This window comes from Squalius cephalus, assembly GCF_949319135.1.
Source record: "Squalius cephalus genome assembly, chromosome: 19".
Taxonomy (NCBI): domain Eukaryota; kingdom Metazoa; phylum Chordata; class Actinopteri; order Cypriniformes; family Leuciscidae; genus Squalius; species Squalius cephalus.
Genome location: NC_137140.1, coordinates 15715917 through 15737624, shown reverse-complemented (window position 1 = coordinate 15737624; position 21708 = coordinate 15715917). Strand labels below are relative to the sequence as shown.

General features: G+C 36.9%; 1 protein-coding gene across 1 annotated transcript in view; it reads left to right on the top strand.

The window, feature by feature from the left end:
* Positions 1 to 18519, top strand: part of adprh (ADP-ribosylarginine hydrolase) — a 307627-nt gene extending 289108 nt beyond the window's left edge. Inside the window, exon 8 of the mRNA XM_079852062.1 lies at positions 14323 to 18519. Coding sequence (XP_079708188.1) covers positions 14323 to 14471 — 149 coding nt within the window. The 3' untranslated portion in view covers positions 14472 to 18519. The remainder of the gene's footprint in view (positions 1 to 14322) is intronic.
* Positions 18520 to 21708: the final 3189 nt, after the last annotated feature.

The window sequence follows — 21708 nt, the reverse complement described above, 5'->3', positions numbered from 1 at the left end:
AGTGGTTATTTCAGTCAAAGTTGCTCTTCTATCAGCTTGAATCAGTCGGCCTCTGACCTCTAGCATCAACAAGGCATTTTCGCCCACAGGACTGCCGCATACTGGATGTTTTTCCCTTTTCACACCATTCTTTGTAAACCCTAGAAATGGTTGTACGTGAAAATCCCAGTAACTGAGCAGATTGTGAAATACTCAGACCGGCCCGTCTGGCACCAACAACCATGCCACGCTCAAAATTGCTTAAATCACCTTTCTTTCCCATTCTGACATTCAGTTTGGAGTTCAGGAGATTGTCTTGACCAGGACCACACCCCTAAATGCATTGAAGCAACTGCCATGTGATTGGTTGATTAGATAATTGCATTAATGAGAAATTGAACAGGTGTTCCTAATAATCCTTTAGGTGAGTGTATATCACCTCAACCTGCTAAAAAAATGGTCTGAGGCAGAATCAGTGATGCTGGCGATGGTAGTGAGCGAAGAGGAGGATCTCGGTCCAGAAGTGAGTTAAAAGTCCCAATCTCTCGCTCTGGCCCCTGGGGGAGACCACCTCTCAACCTCACAGCTCACTGATGTAAAAACAATACAAGCTGAATTTGCTGATGTGTTCTCGCCCCTGCCTGGTCGAACGAATCTCATTCAGCACCATGTTGAGACCGAGCCGGGCGTGGTTATTCGCAGTCGGCCGTATCGCTTGCCTGAACACAAGAAAAAAGTAGTTCAGAGCGAATTAGAAGCAATGCTAGAGATGGGAGTGATAGAAGAATCCAACAGTGACTGGGCGAGCTCGATAGTTTTAGTTCCTAAAACGGACGGCTCAGTACGGTTCTGTGTGGATTACAGAAAAGTGAATGCTGTGTCGAAATTCGACGCATATCCAATGCCCCGAGTTGACGAATTGCTTGATCAACTGGGTACTGCTCGTTTTTATTCAACACTGGACTTAACCAAGGGTTATTGGCAGATCCCCTTGTCTCCCATGACCAAAGAAAAAACAGCTTTCACAACGCCGTTCGGATTACACCAATTTGTTACTCTTCCGTTCGGGTTGTTCGGGGCTCCGGTGACTTTTCAGCGTCTGATGGACAGGATTCTCCGGCCGCATGCTGCATATGCCGCTGCATATCTGGATGATATCATCATCTATAGTGGTGATTGGCATTTGCGGGCTGTACTGAAGACGCTGAGAAGAGCTGGGCTCACGGCCAACCCGAAGAAGTGTGCAATTGGGCGTGTGGAAGTCAGATATCTGGGTTTCCACTTGGGTCATGGACAGGTGCGTCCCCAAATTGACAAGACTGCAGCAGTTGCGACTTGTCCGAGTCCAAAGACCAAAAAGGAGGTTAGACAGTTCCTGGGGCTGGCGGGATATTATAGAAGGTTTGTTCCTAATTATTCGGACCTCGCCAGCCCGCTGACTGATCTAACTAAAAAGGAAGCATGTGGCGTATGGGGGTATGTGGCGAGGGGGGCGTGGTTTTGCGGAGTCTGTAGCGGAAGAGAGAGGAAGGAAGCGAGCAGTGAGTAAATAGGTCAAGTGCAGATGATGAACACCTGTGTCTGATTTTAGTAATTGGCGTGGAGAGACCGGATATAAACCCGACCGGGAGAGAGTGAGAGAGAGAGAGAGGAACTGGGACATCGTGCGCTGCTACCTGCCGAGAGAGAGAAGAGCTGACGATTTATATTCTGAATTAATGACTGTGTTTATGCTGTGCTGCCACACGATGAACGCGCTACGTGCGCACCTTTTTATTTTGTATTTTCGAATTGAGTGAATAAACGCGAGTCCCAGTTCAAGCCGACCCCTTGTCTTCTTCCTTCCCTGACTATAACGAACTGAACCTCATCACAGGAAGTTTAGTTAGAAAGAAAGAAAGATTAGTCAGAAAGAAAGATTGATAGATAGAAAGAAAGAGAAAGAAAGATTAGTTAGAAAGAATGATAGAAAGATCCCAGATAGCAATTACGTTTGGGCCACATGTGGTTATTATCTGGCACATATGGCCTAGATGTGGCATGGCTGAACAGATATGGGCCAAATTGTAGCCATATTTGTTTTGCCATAACTTTAAAATCTGCGGGAAATGCTCTCTTGGTTCACAACTGATTTTGAGGTATATGGCCCAGATAACAACGAACACATGAGAACCATATGTAGTTGAGCTATGGCACAAAGTGAGAAACACCGACTTGTGGTAAACATTTGGCTTATACGTGGAAAAACACAGGAATCCTGAAATTAAGTGTGGCAAACATCCGCCGTTCCACACCTCAGGTTGCTCTGCATCTTCCCTCCTATTGGTGGAGAGACTACGGCGCAAATTTGACTGCGACGCTGGGCAGCTGACACCATTTACTCTGCTATCCTCACGACTGTGTACATTCAGGTAAGTCATGTTTTGGCATTTTAAAGTCATATAATTGAAATATGCACCATTATGTGTCAATATTGCATGTTATTATGCGTTTAGTTATGTTTCATCGAGGAAGGGGTTGAACTAGCTAATATTTTCTTCAGTTTACTGCTATAACTTACAATAAAGTTTAATAGGCTATAATAGCAGTTCGCTGGTTTGCCATTTTTAAATTAAGATGTTTTTGTTTATAAATCAACAGCACACTGTCGTACACATATAAACAGAGGTGTCAAGTAACGAAGTACAAATACTTCGTTACCTTACTTAAGTAGAAATTTGGGGTATCTATACTTTACTGGAGTAATTATTTTTCAGACGACTTTTTACTTCTACTCCTTAGATTTTGACGCAATTATCTGTACTTTCTACTCCTTACATTTTAAAAATAGCCTCGTTACTCCTATTTAATTTCAGCTTGTTTTCATTCCGGCTTGTCGTCGTTAAAAAAAAAAAAAAAATTGGCCAATTACACAAACGGTTTAGATCTGACTCCCGCCTCCTGAATACACATCGCTTAACTGATTGGCGTTGTGGTGTCTTTCTAACTTGTGAGAGGCTGTAGTCACATTTGGTTGTGCGCAGCGCCAAAAGTCCTCAGAAGGAAACCTAGATGCGGTAAGCGAGGGAGAAATCGGGCCAAAGCGCGAGGGAGAAATCGGGGCAAATCGCGTCAAATATTTTGAGAGAGAGAGAGAGAGAGAGAGAGAGAGAGAGAGAGAGTTTTTTTTTTTCCTTACATTACTTTTATACTTTAAGTAGTTTTGAAACAAGTACTCTTATACTTTTACTTGAGTAAAAAGCTTGAGTTGATACTTCAACTTCTACAGAAGTCTTTTTAAACCCTAGTATCTATACTTCTACCTGAGTACTGAATGTGAATACTTTTGACACCTCTGCATATAAAATAGTATAGTTTGTCATGTGTAGTAGCCTATTTGTGAATTAAGGCGACGCGGTCCAATGTCGGTGTTACTGTTTGTTCAAAAACCTAAATCCTAATTTGTGTTCACAATCATTCAACTAATCATAATAATATAAAAATGCGTTTTGTGTCAAGTCACAATACCAAAATTATGACTTTCGATACAATACCTGATTAAAATACCTTGTTAACATGAACTAATAATGAACTGCACTTCTACAGCATATATTAATGTGTTAATGTTAATTTCAACATTTACTAACATATTCAAATAAAAAATTGTACTTGTTAACTTTAGTATGCACTGTAAAATAACATGAACAAACAATGAATTGCTGTATTTCTGTTAACTATCAATTAATTGAACGGCCATTCACTGCCATTATAAAGCTTGGAAGAGGCAGGACATTTTTATAATTACTCTGACTTCTAACGATAGAGATTATATACCATGCTATGGTATACTGTCATACCGCCCAGCCCTAATGTGCGGTATGGGTGGGGCAATGACAATAATTTCCATATTAAAAACCTAGAAAATATGGTTTCAGATGGAGTAAGTAATAGTTTATAGTTCATTTTTGAATATAAAAGCACTTTTATTTTAGGGTGGTCTATGACATTTTTGTCCGGAGAAGATATTCTTTTTCCCGAAAATACTAGTTAATGTTATCGCTTTGGACTGAAACTTGGTGACTTTTTTCACAAATGGTATATATACTTCTGAAATGTTTTGTGACACTTTTCTTAAATTTTTAGGGGGGGTTTTGTCACCTTGTCACTCTCGTGGTGTTCCCGGACAAAAATGTCCGGACTATAAAAAATAGCTTATAAATCTCTCATTATACTATACTTTCACCCAATATTGGATTCAATCTTTTTGTCAACTTCTTCTCTTTCAGTGAGGACTGGTTTTATATTTCTATTTGCATCTGATTAATCGTAGGCCTCATTTATTTGATAGTAGGCATCACATTTTTTGAGTAAAAAAAACATTATTTTTGAATAATTTTGGAAAAATAAAATAAAATCTGAAGAAAATTGGCATAGTTGATCACACTAGTCTACTTTAATTTTTCACCAGGAATTTTGTTTTGAAAAACTTTTATTTTGTACAATATGGCACATTGTCACTCTCGTAGTGTTCCCGGACAAAAATGGCCGGACTAAAAAAAATAGCTTATAAATCTCTAATTATACTATATTTTCACCCAATATTGGATTCAATCTTTTTGTCAACTTGTTCTCTTTCAGTTAGGACTTGTTTTATATTTCTATTTGCATCTGATTAATCGTAGGCCTCATTTATTTGATAGTAGGCATCTAATTTTTTGAGTAAAAAAAACATTATTTTTGAATAATTTTGAAAAAATAAAATAAAATCTGAAGAAAATTGGCATGGTTGATCACACTAGTCTACTTTAATTTTTCACCAGGAATTTTGTTTTGAAAACTTTTATTTTGTACAATATGGCACATTGTCACTCTCGTGGTGTTCCCGGACAAAAATGGCCGGACTACAAAAAATAGCTTATAAATCTCTCATTATACTATATTTTCACCCAATATTGGATTCAATCTTTTTGTCAACTTGTTCTCTTTCAGTTAGGACTGGTTTTATATTTATATTTGCATCTGATTAATCGTAGGCCTCATTTATTTGATAGTAGGCATCACATTTTTTGAGTAAAAAAAACATTATTTTTGAATAATTTTGGAAAAATAAAATAAAATCTGAAGAAAATTGGCATAGTTGATCACACTAGTCTACTTTAATTTTTCACCAGGAATTTTGTTTTGAAAAACTTTTATTTTGTACAATATGGCACATTGTCACTCTCGTGGTGTTCCCGGACAAAAATGGCCGGACTACAAAAAATAGCTTATAAATTTCTAATTATACTATATTTTCACCCAATATTGGATTCAATCTTTTGTCAACTTGTTCTCTTTCAGTTAGGACTTGTTTTATATTTCTATTTGCATCTGATTAATCGTAGGCCTCATTTATTTGATAGTAGGCATCTAATTTTTTGAGTAAAAAAAACATTATTTTTGAATAATTTTGAAAAAATAAAATAAAATCTGAAGAAAATTGGCATGGTTGATCACACTAGTCTACTTAAATTTTTCACCAGGAATTTTGTTTTGAAAACTTTTATTTTGTACAATATGGCACATTGTCACTCTCGTGGTGTTCCCGGACAAAAATGGCCGGACTACAAAAAATAGCTTATAAATCTCTCATTATACTATATTTTCACCCAATATTGGATTCAATCTTTTTGTCAACTTGTTCTCTTTCAGTTAGGACTGGTTTTATATTTATATTTGCATCTGATTAATCGTAGGCCTCATTTATTTGAGAGCAGGCATTTCATTTTTTGAGTAAAAATAATAATAATTAATAATAATTTTGGAAATATTAAATAAAATCTGAAGAAAATTGCCACTGTTGATCACACTAGTCTAATTTAATTTTTCACCAGGAATTTTGTTTTGAAAAACTTTTATTTTGTACAATATGGCACAGAGTTACACTTGTGGTGTTCCACTGGGCCATTGAGGGCCATTGTGGGCCATTGTTTCAATGGGCCATTGAAAGTGAATGGGAGAGACCAATGCAATCAATGAATGGAACAACACAAAATATGTATCATTTTAAAGCTTAGAATCTCAGCTTTTTAATAGCATCTAATCACTTTGATCAAATCCTAACGAGTGCTGAGTTATCACTCTAAAACGGAGTGTACCCCCCGCAGGCGCCACCTAGCTGCGAAATAAATAATCATAATATTTTTCAAAAATATTACCTTGATCAACTTAAAATATGTGTCATTTGAAAGCTTTGAGTCTGAAATTTACAATGAATGTAGCCAATTTGATAAACTCCTAAGTAGCGCTGAGTTATTTGCTGATAAATAGAAGAAGAAAAAAACATAATTTATAAACTACCTTTTTGTTTTGCATTCAGCAATATGTCAAATGCATCATACAGCTCAGATAGTCATGTGTCATATGTCATTTGAAAGGTCTTAATGAGTAGAATACAACAAGCATAATTGTTTCAGGCTTTTTACTAAACTTGAGTGAGGTTTTTGTAAAAGAAGCCCTTCAAGAGACCCATGTGTAAACCATATATGGATGCTGAATTTTAGACACATTTCCGCTTGTAACTTAATGAAACATGCTCCGATTGTGGAAAATGACACATCATTATTTACAGCAGATGCTTACAATTAAAATTAGTCCTCAACATAATCCATCACGCAGAACTAAAGATATTCCTCATGGAGTTCTAACACAAAAGAAATTCACGGACTCACGTAGCCAAGTAAGGTAGCTTAGACTTGGCCTTTTTACTCGTATCTTCATGAAACATAGATTGATCATGGAAAATGGCACATCGTTATTTACAGCAGGAGCTCACGATTAAAAAGAGCCCAAACTCAATATATTCCATCAATCAGATCTAAAGATATCCTCATGGCGTTCTAACACAGAGAATACCAGACGCACCTAGCCAAGTATATACCCATGAAGCACTCGCGTTTGGTTTTTGCTCATAACTTCACGAAGCATGCACAGATCGTAGAAAAATGTACATCATTATTTTCAGTAGACTATCACAATTAAAAAGAGCCCAAACTCAGCATAATCCATCACTCAGATCTAAAGATATTCCTAATGGAGTTGTAACACAGGAACCCCAACAAGCGCACACAGAGCCTTGAATATAGATGTAGCCTAGCACTTATGTCGCGTTTTAACTCGTAACTCAATGAAGCATGCATAAATTGTGGAAAATGGCACATCATTATTTACATGAGATTGTTAAGATTAAAAAGAGCCCAAGCTCACCATAATCCATCACATGCACATATGTGAACATAAACATAATGAACATGCTCCTGAAAACTTTTCACTCTCTCCCATTCACTTTCAATGGCCCTCAATGGCCCAGTGGAACACCACAAGTGTAACTCTGTACCATTTTGTACAAAATAAAAGTTTTTCAAAACAAAATTCCTGGTGAAAAATTAAAGTAGACTAGTGTGATCAACTATCAATCAATTTTCTTCGATTTTATTTAATATTTCCAAAAATATTCAAAAATAATGTTTTTTTTACTCAAAAAATGAGACGCCTACTCTCAAATAAATGAGGCCTACGATTAATCAGATGCAAATGGAAATATAAAACCAGTCCTAATTGAAAGAGAACAAGTTGACAAAAAGATTGAATCCAATATTGGGTGAAAATATTGCATAACAAGTGATTTATAAGCTATTTTTTGTAGGCCGGTCATTTTTGTCCGGGAACACCACAAGTGTGACAATGTGCCATTTTGTACAAAATAAAAGTTTTTCAAAACAACATTTCTGGTGAAATTTTAAAGTAGACTAGTGTGATCAACAGTGGCAATTTTCTTCAGATTTTATTTAATATTTCCAAAATTATTATTATTTATTATTATTTTTACTCAAAAAATGAGGCTTGCGATTATTCAGATGCAAATTGAAATATAAAACCAGTCCTAATTGAAAGAGAACAAGTTGACAAAAAGATTGAATCCAAGATTCTGTGAAAATATGGTATAATGAGTGATTTATAAGCTATTTATTATAGGCCGGCCATTTTTGTCCGAGAACAACACAGGTGTTATAGGGTTTTGAACACCACATGAGGGTTAAATGCATATTTCAACCACTTACACAATGTTTTTTTTTCCTATCAGATCTATCTGGGTTTGGTTGGTGGGTTTGACTTGAATAACACCGTGTGGAGAGTGCTGAAAGGCACTTTTACAACTGCTGTGGCACGTTATGAATTGGAGAGAAGTCAATGGGAAGATTGGTGTCCAACGCCTGGTCGTAAAGGAAGTTGTCATTGGTGAGACCTTTTTTAGAAGTCACTTTTATTTGTATAGCACTTTGCACAATGCACAACTTTTCAAAACCGCTTTACAGAACATTGTATTTTTATTTCTGTTATCTCAGTAATAGTAATAGTCACAAATTCTTGGTTCAGAGCTTAAAGGTATGGTTCGGAGTAAAATCAACCTATAGGGTCATTTGCACCTTGAGATCGAGCCAAACACATTTACATTACATTATCACGATTTACATTAGAGTGTGCATGTCTTTAAAAAAAAAAAAAAAAAGCAGAATACATGCAGTGCTTGTAAATTAAAAAATGACAGTGCTTGTCATTAAAAAAATTCACAAAAATCTAACCTTTCATTGAAGTAAAAGAATTGAAAGTGGGGGGGAAATCACATTATAAAATAAATGTTTTTCTCCAAAACACGCTGGCCATAATTGTTGGCACCCTGTTATTAAATACTTTTTGCAATCTCCTTTTGCCAAGATAACTGCTCTGAGTCTTCTCCTATAATGCCGGATGAGTTTGGAGAACACCTGACCAGAGATCAGAGACTATTCCTCCATACAGAATCGCTCCTGATCCTTCAGATTCCCAGATCCATGTTGGTGCTTCTTCTCTTCAGTTCAGCCCACTCATCAGGTCAGGGAACTGGGACGGTCATGGCAGAAGCTTCTTTTTGTGTTCCCTAACACATTTTTGTGTTGATTTTGATGTTTGTTTTGGATCGTTGTCCTGATGGAAGATCCAACCACGGCCCATTCTAAGATTTCTAGCAGAGGCCGTCAGGTTTTGATTTTTTATCTGTTGGTATTTGCTAGAATCCATAATACCATGTATCTGAACAAGAAGTCCAGGACCTCCAGCAAAAAAATAGGCCCACAACATATAAGATCCAGCAGTATATTTAACCGTAGGCATGGGGTACTTTTTATCCCTGTTTGCACCAAACACATCTGCTGGGTTTGCTGCCAAAAAGCCCTTTTTTTAGTTTCATCTGACCACAGAATCCGGTCCCTTTTGAAGATCCAGTCGTGTCTGACAACTGAATATGCTGGAGTTTATTTTTGGAGGAGCGAGGAGCATTTTTCTTGAAACCCTCCCAAACAACATGTGGTTGTGTAGGGGTTGTTTGATAATTTTTTTTTAGGCTTTCTGACCCCAAGACTCAAGTAATCTCTGCAATTCTCCATCTTTGATCCTTGAAGAGTCTTTGGCCACTCAAACCATCCTCCTCACCGTGCATTAAGATAATATAGACACACGTCCTCTTCCTGGCAGATTCGTAACATCTTTAGATGATTATTTATAACTTCTTAATTATTGTGTGACAATTTCGTGATGAACCTGCACCTTTTAATTACGATCACATGAATGAACTGAAGTGACCAATCAGGAGACAGACAAAGGATGACGCAGAGGGTATGAAAAGGAAGCGGTAAGGAAATGGAGAGGGGGACGGTAAACGTAAAGACAGCAGGGGACTGACATCAGACAGTCATAGCACACGGTTCTCTTCATTCACTGCATGAATCTTTCGTCTGCTACTAAAGATCTGCGTGGAAGTGAACATTACTAGTAACGCTAATGAGTCAAGTCAAGTCAAGTCCAAACGTGGAACTTTACCAAACGTGGAACTTTACCAAACGCACACTGTTTCGAGTTGGTAGCTTACAGTCAACAGAGGGAACGAGCCAAAAGGGATTTAATCGCCGCATTTTTGGAACCTTCAGACACCAGCTGCTGAGCGTTGCCTGTTTTAAAGCCTTACCTCAGGTACTCACTCCAAATCCGTTCCACTCAAGCCCGAAAGTCTCCTCTGTGGCATTGTGCATTCACGTCAGTGATAAACGCACATAACGTTACACACACACACACACACACACGCACACAAACGAACATTCACAATTACTCATTCTAACTCTTTCAAGATACGCTCAGAGCGAGCGCTTTTCTTTTGTTCCTGTTTTTTGTATGATTATTTTTGAGCGTGACGATTTTGCATATGGGTGTAAATGTGATATCTTGAGTTATATTTTGCAAATCATGGACTATTGATTACTGCGAGCCTACAACACTCGACCTACATCAAAGACATTGTGGTTCGTTATTGTAACCTCTGTTGTGAGAAATGTTTTTTTTTTTTTTGGTTTTGTAAAAGAATAATATAAATATTTACACTAAATCTTTCTTGTGGGATGTTTTGTGAAGAAGGTTAATGCTTATACAATTTGTTTTTGTGTAACTGGTGGCTTACGAGCTATCCTGGTATAAATTATGTGTGGTAGACCTTAATTCTACCTGGCGCCCGAATTAATTTAAAAATCCTTTTGCAAGGGCGTGCCACCATTACAATTGCCCTGATGGTCAAAATGGGGATTTTCAATTCTTTAGCTATTTTCTTACAGTCACTTTCTATTTTATGATGCTCAACAATCTTTTGCTGCACATCAGAACTATATTCTTTAGCTTTACTCATTGTGATGGATGATTAAGGGAATTTGGCCTTTGTGTTTCCTCATATTTAAACTGCTGTGAAACAAGAAGTCATAGCTGGACAATTTCATGTTCTTAGTCACCCTGGTGTGCTAATAAAGGTAAATATTAATTGGAATATACTTCAGAGATATTTTTCTCATAAAAAAAATCTAGGGGTGCCAACAATTGTGGCCGACGTGTTTTGGAGAAAAACATTTATTTTATAATGTGATTTACCCCCAATTTCAATTCTTTTACTTCAATGAAAGGTTAGATTTTTGCCAATTTTTTGAATGAAAGATCAAAAGGATAAACAATGCAGATTTATTTTTTTACAGCCATTTTTTATCATATTTATCAGGGGTGCCATCAATTTTGACCACCACTGTATAATTCTGGTCCACATATTGAAAAATACAATTTGCAATTCCTTTTGAAAATTTACTGGGAAAAAACTTTAATACTGTGGTAATTCAGAGGTGTTTAGTTTGTTAATAATTGCAATTAAAATATTAAAGGAAATTTACATTAATGATTTTTTTCTCATTATCCTGCAGCTCTAGCTTCCAGGTTGTATTGCTGCTAACATTATTTCAATTCTTCTTTATTGCAGGTGCAGTCAGGCAGAATCCCCTTACTGGAAAAGGTCAACACATTGCCGACCCTCATTGGAGACTTCTCTGCACATCAACACACTTCTCAACTCTTTACCTTTCAAGTTTGCTTTAACTTTCTCAATTTCTCTTTAAAGTTCTCTTTACCAAATTAAAATCAAATTACTGTGATTTATTTGTATTACTCTCATTAGACTAATTGAACATAACATTAATACACGCTTTGATCGAGTGTTTTGAACTTTGGTGTAAAAAATTAACTTAGAATGCTATTTATATTATTAATTTGTATTCTTAAATGTTTTCAACTGAATTCTACTTAAAATAAGTACAAATGAGTAGCTGTAATTCTATGTATTCTTAAATGTTTTCAACTGAATACTACTGTAATTATTAAATTCAACTCTGTTGCTGTAATTATATTTATTTTTTATGAAATGTAATTAACTACTGTAATTAAGTACAACACTTTTGCTGTAATTATTTAAATGCTTGTCAAAATAAATAGTTTTGAGTACATTTGTTGAGTGTTTAATTTACCTGTGAATTAATAAGACTTTAAATACTGTCAGCTGCATGTGGGCCACATAAGGGCCGTTAGATTTTAACAGAACTCAACCATACTAAAGTTGCATACCAGACTCTCATATGGGCCACATGAAATTGTAGTATTTGGCTCATGCTTGGTGGAGTTATGGCAGTCCTTTGGTTCAGTTCTGGCAAAGGAGATGTGGGCCATATCTGGGCCGGCAAACACAAACTAATCTGGGCCACAGCTCAGCTGTTTATCTGGCCCACATCTTTGCCAAAGGAAATTTGCTAACTGGGATTAGTTAGAAAGAAAGAAAGAAAGAAAGAAAGAAAGAAAGAAAGAAAGAAAGACAAAATAAAGAATAGTTAGAAAGAAAGAAAGAAAGAAAGAAAGACTAAATAAAGAATAGTTAGAAAGAAAGAAAGAAAGAAAGAAAGAAAGAAAGAAAGAAAGAAAGAAAATTAGTTAGAAAGAAAGAAACAAAAAAGAAAGAAAGATTGATAGAAAGAAAGAGAAAGAAAGATTATTTATAAAGATTGATAGAAAGATTAGTTAGAAAGAAAGAAAGAAAAAAGAAAGAATAGTTAGAAAGAAAGAAAGAAAGATTAGGTAGAAAGAAAGAAAAAGATTAGAAAAAAGAAAGAAAGATTAGAAAAAAGAAAGAAAGATTAGTTAGAAAGAAAGAAAGATTAGTTAGAAAGAAAGAAAGAAAGAAAAATTAGTTAGAAAGAAACAAACAAAAAAGAAAGAAAGATTGATAGAAAGAAATAAAGAGAAAGAAAGATTAGTTAGAAAGAAAGAAAGAATAGATAGATAGAAAGAAAGAAAGAAAGAAAGAAAGAAAGAATAGTTAGAAAGAAAGAAAGAAAGATAGAAGGCAAGATTAGTTAGAAATAAAGATAGATAGATTAGTTAGAAAGAAAGAAAGATAGATTAGTTAGACCCTAACCCTAAATTAGTTTAAGGTTTAAGTTGTTTAAAGTTAAAAAGTTGTTGGGGGTTTTCTAGTGGGTTGCTAAGGTGTTCTGGGTGGTTTCTAGGTGGTTGCTAGGGTATTCTGGGTGGTTGCTAGGCGGTTACTATGGTGTTCTGGGTGGTTGCTATGGTGTTGCTAGGTGGTTTCTAGGTGGTTGCTATGGTATTCTGGATGGTTGCTAGGGTGTTCTGGGTGGTTGCTATGGTGTTGCTAGGTGGTTGCTAGGGTGTTCTAGGGGGTTGCTATGGTGTTCTGGGTGGTTGCTATGGTGTTAGTAAGCGGTTGCTAGGCGGTTGCTATGGTATTTTGGGTGGTTGCTAGGGTGTTCTGGGTGGTTGCTAGGCAGTTGCTAGGGTGTTCTGGGTGGTTGCTATGCTATTGCTAGGTGGTTGCTAGGGTATTCTGGGTGGTTGCTATGGTGTTGCTAGGCGGTTGCTAAGGTATTTTGGGTGGTTGCTAGGGTGTTCTGGGTGGTTGCTATGGTGTTCTGGGTGGTTGCTATGGTGTTACTAAGCGGTTGCTAGGCGGTTGATATGGTATTTTGGGTGGTTGCTAGGGTGTTCTGGGTGGTTGCTAGGGTGTTGCTAGGCGGTTGCTAGGGTTTTCTGAGTGGTTACTATGATGTAGGGCGTTTATAGGGGGTTGCTAGGCTGTTCAGGGTGGTTGCTATGGTGTTAATAGGTGGTTGGTAGTTGTCACAGATGGTTTCTATGAAGTTTTTATAGAGTTCTTAGCATGATCTTGGCATGATTTAGCACTTAACTAATCGCTATTAGCATGTAGCTATTCACTGCTAGCATGTGTTGCATGTTGGAAGTGCTGTTTGCTAGCATGAGTCAAAAGAGCCAACCCTGATCTCTATACGATGTTCTGATACAGAGATATAGGTCTTGCAAAACGGTTGCTAGGGTACTCATCTCAACCATGTAGTGTAGCAGTAGATAAATACAGATACAATTAAAAAACAAAACTCCTAACTTTATATCACTAAAATTAAATAGGAAGCCGCTTACAGATGCTCACATGTAAACACAACACTGATGTCTTCACTTCCAGGTCAAGAATCTGTCAACCAAAAACTCAGTAGTCAATGAACACATCATTGTTAGCCCCCACAAGAGTTATGTGCCTGAATGGCGGACGAAAACTCAGGGAGAATAAACGAAAACTTCAGAAGCGTAAATGAAAACTCTGGAAGCACATTTGTAAGTACAGATCAGCAAAAGAAAAAAGAGAAAACAGTTAGTGAAACATGCAGTGTATTAAAAACAAAGTCAAAATGTTTGCCTGCGATTTATTTTTTTTCAGTCTCAAAGACCGGAGTTATTAAGTTTCAATTTATATTTTCATTCATTTCTTGAAAACTTACGTTCAATTTTAAAGGCACAATAATAATCCCATACATTCCCTCCTTCAGGGAACAAGGGTTACATACGCAACCAAGACTTTTTTTACACTGTTAACTTATGTTGGACTAAAAACTTCTCTCTTTACAGGAGACAGTGACAGCACTGCAGTGATTGCCTGCTGCTGCTGGGGTCTAGTGTATGGAATGGACGGAGTACCCCAGTGTAACTATAGTAACCTGGAGTACAGGGACCGACTGGAGAGTGTGGCACAAAAGCTATACACTCTCTCTCACTGATGAAGAAGCAAAATTGTGAACAGGCAAAATGTGAAAATAAATAAATAAATCATACATGAAAAAGATAGCATCACATAAAGTAATGATATTAAGAAAAGTATTAGGAGTGTGCACGAATAGACGAATATTCGATCTGTATTAATTTTTCAAAAAATAAAAATACTATTCGAATATTGCTACATGTTTCTTTGCTGGCCGTAATTGCAGTGAATCCATGAAAGTCCTAAGCATGCAAACTAAAACTCACATAACTTAATCTATTGGGTGGTGCTGTGGATAATGTAAACAAGTTGATCATATTGAGATAGGGGCTGCGTCCAAAAACTTAGGCTGCGTTTTACACTGCAAGTCTTAATGTACATATGTGATCATTTGACCATATCCGATTTTTTGGCCCGCCTATTTACATTCACTTTAGACATGACTGGTTTCCGATATCTGTATTTACATTAATTCCCAACCAAAACAATTGTCGGTGATCGCTTTACTGTGCACATGGTAGGCCCTCTGGTTTTAAATGGCAGTGCTATTAAAATTATTTATGTAGTTCATATCATGTGGCCATGATTATTTGCCAGCATGGACAAGATAACAGCTGTCATGGATGTATCTGACCGAACTAATAAAGACCAGAAAATAATGGTCATTTTTGTTTGTTATTTTATCTACGGCTTGTTAGATCTGGAATTCTGAAGTGAAATAAAGTATAGCGCTGTAAGATTAAAAAAATAATAATAATTAATTCGAATGAATTAACGAGAGAGAGAGCGAGCTTGTTAGTAAATAGTAAAGCTTGTTAGTTTAATTACAGCGAAGTTATCACCTCATTGCTGAGAAATATAATGTAGGTTTCAGTAGTGAAGATGTTTTATTTATAAAACACATGAGCAGAGGTAGAAAAACAGATTTCTTTTAGAAAGTTCCCACCTCAATAAAAAAAAAGCTATGAGAGAGCGCATACTGGCACATCTGCTTCATAATACAACATTAAACAGCTATCTTTGTGGGTAAATGTGTCATCCTCGCCTTTTGGTCCCTAGTGAAAATTTTGTTTACTTAAGCACAATTAAGTATACCTAATGTATTTATGCCACACTATACATTGGTATACTTAAAGTCTGTTAAATTGGAACAACAAATTTTGTACTAAATGCATTTTAGTTGTCCAAAAGTAGTGCTAAAGTTCAACTAAATTTGTATTTAATATACTTGTTTGTGCTAAAGTGGAATTTTTCCAACTATACTTAAAGAGCTTCTATTATAGATTTATTAAAATTATCTTTCATGTAATGTGTCACATAGCTCTAAGTGAATGAAAACATCCTGCAAAGTTTTAAATATGAAAGTGCACCGTATATAAAGATATTGTCTCAGGGACAGTAAGAGTTGACTCTGAGTCAATGAAATGAATTGTTTTTCAAATGAGTCCTAAGCCCTTTCGTTGTGACGTCAAGATGAAACATTAGCATATTGCCCGCCCACTTATTGTGCACGCAGACACCAGGGAAAAATGTAACCCCTTCAAACACTGCAGCTGATTAGTATCATCTCGAGAAAACGCTGTGCTCTACAATGTAAAGCTAAAGCCATTTTTTTCACTGCCCAATGACGAGCATGTGAAGAATCAGTGGTTAAAGTTCATATTTCCAACAATACCACAGCAGTATAGCCCGAACCTTGAGCTGTGTTCCCATCATTTTACTGACGATTGCTTCTCTAACATAAATCCGTTCAACGCTGGATTCGCAAGCCGGTTGTTATTGAAGGATGGGTCAGTACCCAGTTTATTTAGACCAGCTTCTTCCTCCTCCGAATCATAACCTGCAAGTATGATTAATGATTGTTGCTGGTATGTTTGTAGCATGCTCAATACGTATTTAGTTGTGTACGCTCCGTGCAGGTTGTAGCTCTCTGGCTAACCAGCTAACAATATATGTTCACTCTCAATTGTCTAGAAATGTGTTGAATGTTTGTCGTTGTTATTACTTGGAGTTATATGATAAGGAATAGAGCAATACTTTGGTGTACTTCTGCCGTGCTTTACTTTTACGTTTCTGTGTTGGGCTAACACATACCATGATTGTTTGACTTAGGTAAAGTTGGTTTTATATTTGCACATTCGCGTTTAAGAACTTTTTTAATTATATGTGCAATAAAGCTAATTTTTGCAAATTCTAAGCAGCTACATGATATGGACTACAAATATGATCAACTACTACATTTTCCACAATCGATCAAAATGGGAAATTATTGTTTTAATGGCATACTAACTTGCGAATGTCCACTGAATGTCCAATGTAGTGTGGTAACCAAGATAGGGACCGTCTAAAAAGTTGTAATATTTTTTATTATGTGCAAACAGACAACTACATTTTAGCTAACTACAGCTGTACCAGCAAATATCTCTCACATTATGTGTTCTAATGCTATTGATTGTCCTTTAGCAACAATAAAAAGTGCATTATAATTATAGGATAGGAAACCTGCCTCACTGCACATACAGTACTATACACAAATATTTTTAGAATCAAATTACATTAATTCACTAAAGGGATTTTTTATTATCCAAAGGTTGTAGCATGTTCCTAGTGACCAGACTGACTTACTACAGGTGAAATTTTGACAATAACTCCCTTACTGTACGTACAATTATCAAATAAGTTTATGAAAAAAATACTATGAAAAAAGCACCTAAAGTATTTGTTCATGTTCCAAAGGGTGTAGTGCTTTCCTAGTGACCAGACTGACTTACTCCAGGTGAAAATTTGACAAAACCTCCTTACTGTACAATTATCAAATATCTTTATGCAATAAACATATTATTACATGTGTTTATTACATATGTTTATGTAATAAACTGTAATTCACCTTAAGTGTTTTTTTTTTATATATATATATTCCAAAGGTTGTAGTACTTTCCTAGTGACCAGACTGACTTACTACAGGTGAAATTTTGACAATAACTCCCTTACTGTCAAATTATTATTTATTATTTACCATTATTTACCATTTCATTTACCATTTACTGTACATACAATTGTCAAATATGTTTATGAAAAAAATACTGTAATTCACCTAAAGTATTTTTTCATGTTCCAAAGGCTGTAGTGCTTTCCTAGTGTCCAGACTGACTTACTACAGGTGAAATTTTGCCAATACCTCCTTTACTGTACGTACAATAATCAAATATGTTTATGAAACAATTACTGTAATTCACCTAAAGTATTTTTTTCAAGTTCCAAAGGCTGTAGTACTTTCCTAGTGACCACACTGACTTAGTACAGGTGAAATTTTGACAATACCTAATAATACTGTATTACATAATAATATAATACTGTAATTCACTATAAGGAGTTTTGTTTGTTTAAGGTTGGGCTACATTATTATTAAGAGTAGTGACTGTAGCTGTACGCATTGGTGCAGCAAATCTGACAGATAATGAACAGCAAGATCATGGAGGCATTCAAGATACTGTACAGTGCACTGTTTTATTTCTATTATCTTTCTAATTGTTCATGGAATACCACTGGGATTATACATAAAAATTGTAATTAATTCCTTGTGGTTAGAGTAATATTTCAATGTCACCTCTTCAAAATTTTGCTGTTGTTGATCCTCTCTTGGTTTAAGTTGTTCTTATAATGTTCATAAACCCTTTAACTGATTGTTTTGTCAAGTACTTTTTACTTTACTATATTTTCTTTTCGTGAAGTGGTGTAAAAGTTTAAGTAAAACAAATGTGTGTGTTTGAATACAATTTGTTCAAATGTTTTCAGTCAGGACTACTTTGGGTAAACAAAAATATTTAAGCAATTGAACATGTTATTTAATATTTATTCACTGCATTATGTAATTGGTTAACACACATAACTGTTAGTGGTTTGTTGCATAATTAATCCTTGTCATGTTTACCAATGTGAACAGTGCCAAAGATGGTACCCAATGTATGCTGCATTGGACTATCACCAGACAAGCTACCTGGAAAAGATGTCCAATGGTTGTGCTCACTGTGTACCTTAAACAGTGGAACATCATTAAAGAATATCTGCTGAAACTTCTGCTTTATTGTCCTTGTTGCAATATGGATTACCACTGTATATCTGTATTTTTGGACTTACAGTTAAAGACCCAATGACCAGATATGATTTATTAAGCCCAGGAGTTAGAAGTGTAGTCATTTTAAGACAAGAGTCAGAATTATAATAAATTAAACGAAATTTTACTGAAGATAGGTATGAAAAAATACTTTAGGGGAATTACAGTAATTGTTTCAAATTAATATTTGTGTACTGAACGCACAGTAAGGGAGGTATTGTTAAAATCTCACCTGTAGTAAGTCAGTCAGGTCACTAGGAACATTCTACAACCTTTGGAATATCCCTTTGGTGAATTATTGTAAGTTTTACATAAAAAATATATGTGTACTGTACGGTCCCCTAAAGCAGCCTCTGTGAATATGCAGAAAATATCAAACCTAAAATTAATTTTACCCCGCTTGGCATCTTTACTTTTTAGGAAAACTCGACTATGTTCATGTGACATGGTGCTGTCCATGTATGTGGTGCTGAAGGTCCTACATGATCCTACCTGCACCTCACAGTTTCAATAACTTTTCAGTGCAGTGGTTACCCAAGTTAAACACTTGAATGTTATTAAGCACTCTCCAAAGAACATACTACACCATGGGGATTGGCATATTTATTGCATTTAGTTGACTGTGAAATGCAGCAATATATAAACCTCAAAAATCTTATATGGTGGAACAAACAGCTCCAAAACTTGTTAAAAGTGCACTGTTGCTGCAGTACATTATGTTTGCTAGTTGAGTAAAGTTGGCAATAAATTCACAGATTCGAACTTCACGAATCAATAACTCGTGAGCTAAGCATTGTTACTACACAAATAACATTGTTTTAATAATGTTCTAATAATTTCCCTCAAAACGATCTTTCCTTTGCAGTGGACAAAATAGGCCTACATTTATCTCTATATGCGCAGGCAGCTGAGAGACAGATCCAAAGGGACCAGTCAGTAACAGTCAAAAACACACACTATAGTGTCACTGAATTCAGTTCACACATCACTACTGTCCTGATGGTTATACTACAACACTTATTTTGGGTAAAAAAAGATGTTTGCATTATTTTTATAATTTGTTATTATGAAAAATATTCAAAAACTTCACTGTAATTCTCTGTATTGTTGCCAAATTCAGATCACACATTGTTATACAATTATACAATTGTATTGCATTTATCCAAAACAAAGTCGTTGTTATATAACCAGCAGATCATATAACAAAAACATAAATCAACTTATTCTTTATTTTTAGAACAGAGCTTCTAAATTATTAGCACCATCATTATTATAACACAATGCAAGTTATGCAAGCACTGTATTCTGTACTCTGTACTTGAAACAAGCAGTAGTATTTTCTCTGTAAACACTGCTAGTAACATGCTATTGTGACACAGGCTTTGTTCTCTTCTCTCCGTTGGATAGGATCTGTGCACCAGCACACCAAAGGCCTACAAAGTTTTATCAACTTATATGTTGTTTTTGTAATTTTTACCAAAGTAGTGTAGTAGTTTTTATTAAAAAAAAAAATGTGTTGACTCCAACTTTTTTTTAATGTTAATAGCACTTTATAAAGCTCATCTTTGTACTACCAATAAGTTAACTGAGTTGTATGTTCCTTTTTTAAGGCTCACAGGCAACGGTTGTTTGTGTGATTATTGGCACAATAACCACATCAACCTCCTATTATATACTGTTCTCATCAACACCTGTAAAGTCGTACTAGGTTACTAACGTAACCTCGGTTTTCTCTAGAAGAGGGAACGAGTACTGCGTAAGATATCTTACGCTAGGGGAAAATCCTTTTTCCGCGAGATATTGAAGCCAAAAATTATCCTTAATTTTTCAATAATGCAAAACGCGTTGCGGCAGCATACAGACATAGGCGAGGCAGCTCGCGCGCCTATTGGCTGTTCTGCGGCAACTGCAGCAGCCTATCGAGCAAGGCCTGGCGTGACGCCAGACCCAATGAGGGTGCTTCGCGCCCGCTGCGTCACATCCCGTCGAAACGGGCGTGGTCTAGGCTCATATAGTGCACAATCACCCAGGGAACTCACAGGGAGTCCGGGAAGAGGGAGGGGCGAAACTGCACTCTTCCACACATAGCAGCGCCGCTTAGACGCTTGTTACATCATACAGACAGGGCGGGGTACGGCCTGAACTGATGGGGAAATGTGGGTCTTACACGCTTTGCCCAAACACATTTTGTGCTATTATTTTACACTGTCGATCATGAGCTGCGCTCAGCAGACACAGCATTCTGAGCTGATAGCATCAGGGCAGACAATACTGGTTATCTAGACCGACAGCAGCCTGGCCTGCAGGGTGGGAACCTCTAGGTTGTAAAACCTTATAAATGTAGACAGGGAGGCCCAGCCCGCCGCCGTACAAATATCTTGCAAGGCAATCCCACTCGACCAGGCCCACGAAGAGGCCATGCCTCTCGTGGAGTGCGCTCTGACACCCAACGGGCACTGCATGCCCTTAGAAGCGTATGCTAGCGCAATAGCATCAACTATCCATCTGGATAGGCTCTGTTTCGACGCGGCTAGTCCTTTAGAGCGCCCGCTGAATGAAACAAAGAGCTGCTCTGTCTGTCTGAAAACAGACGAGCGAGACACATAAGCTCGCAGCGCCCTGACTGGGCAAAGGAGGCTCGCGTCTCTTTTCTCATCAGGGACTGGTAGGGCTGACAGGGAAATGACCTGCGCCCTAAACGGTGTGTTGAGGGATTTTGGAACATAACCGTGCTTAGGTTTGAGTATAACCCTAGAGTCATTCGGCCCAAATTCCATGCACGTCGCGCTTACTGAGAGCGCGTGTAGGTCCCCTATGCGCTTCACTGAAGCGAGAGCCAGCAGAAACACGGTCTTGAAAGACAAATGTTTCAGATCAATCGTCTGCAAAGGCTCGAATGGGCCACCTTTCATGGCTTCCAGTACCGTAGAAAGGTCCCATACAGGGACTGAGGGAGGTCTGGGAGGATTCAGTCTTTTAGCCCCTCTAAGGAAGCGGATGACTAAATCGTTCCTTCCTATCGACTGACCAAGCGTTGTTCTTGAGAACGCTGCTATAGCCGCCACATAAACTTTGAGCGTGGAGGGGGTTCTACCCTTATCCAACAGCTCTTGTAGGAAGGAAAGCACCTCCGTCACTCCAC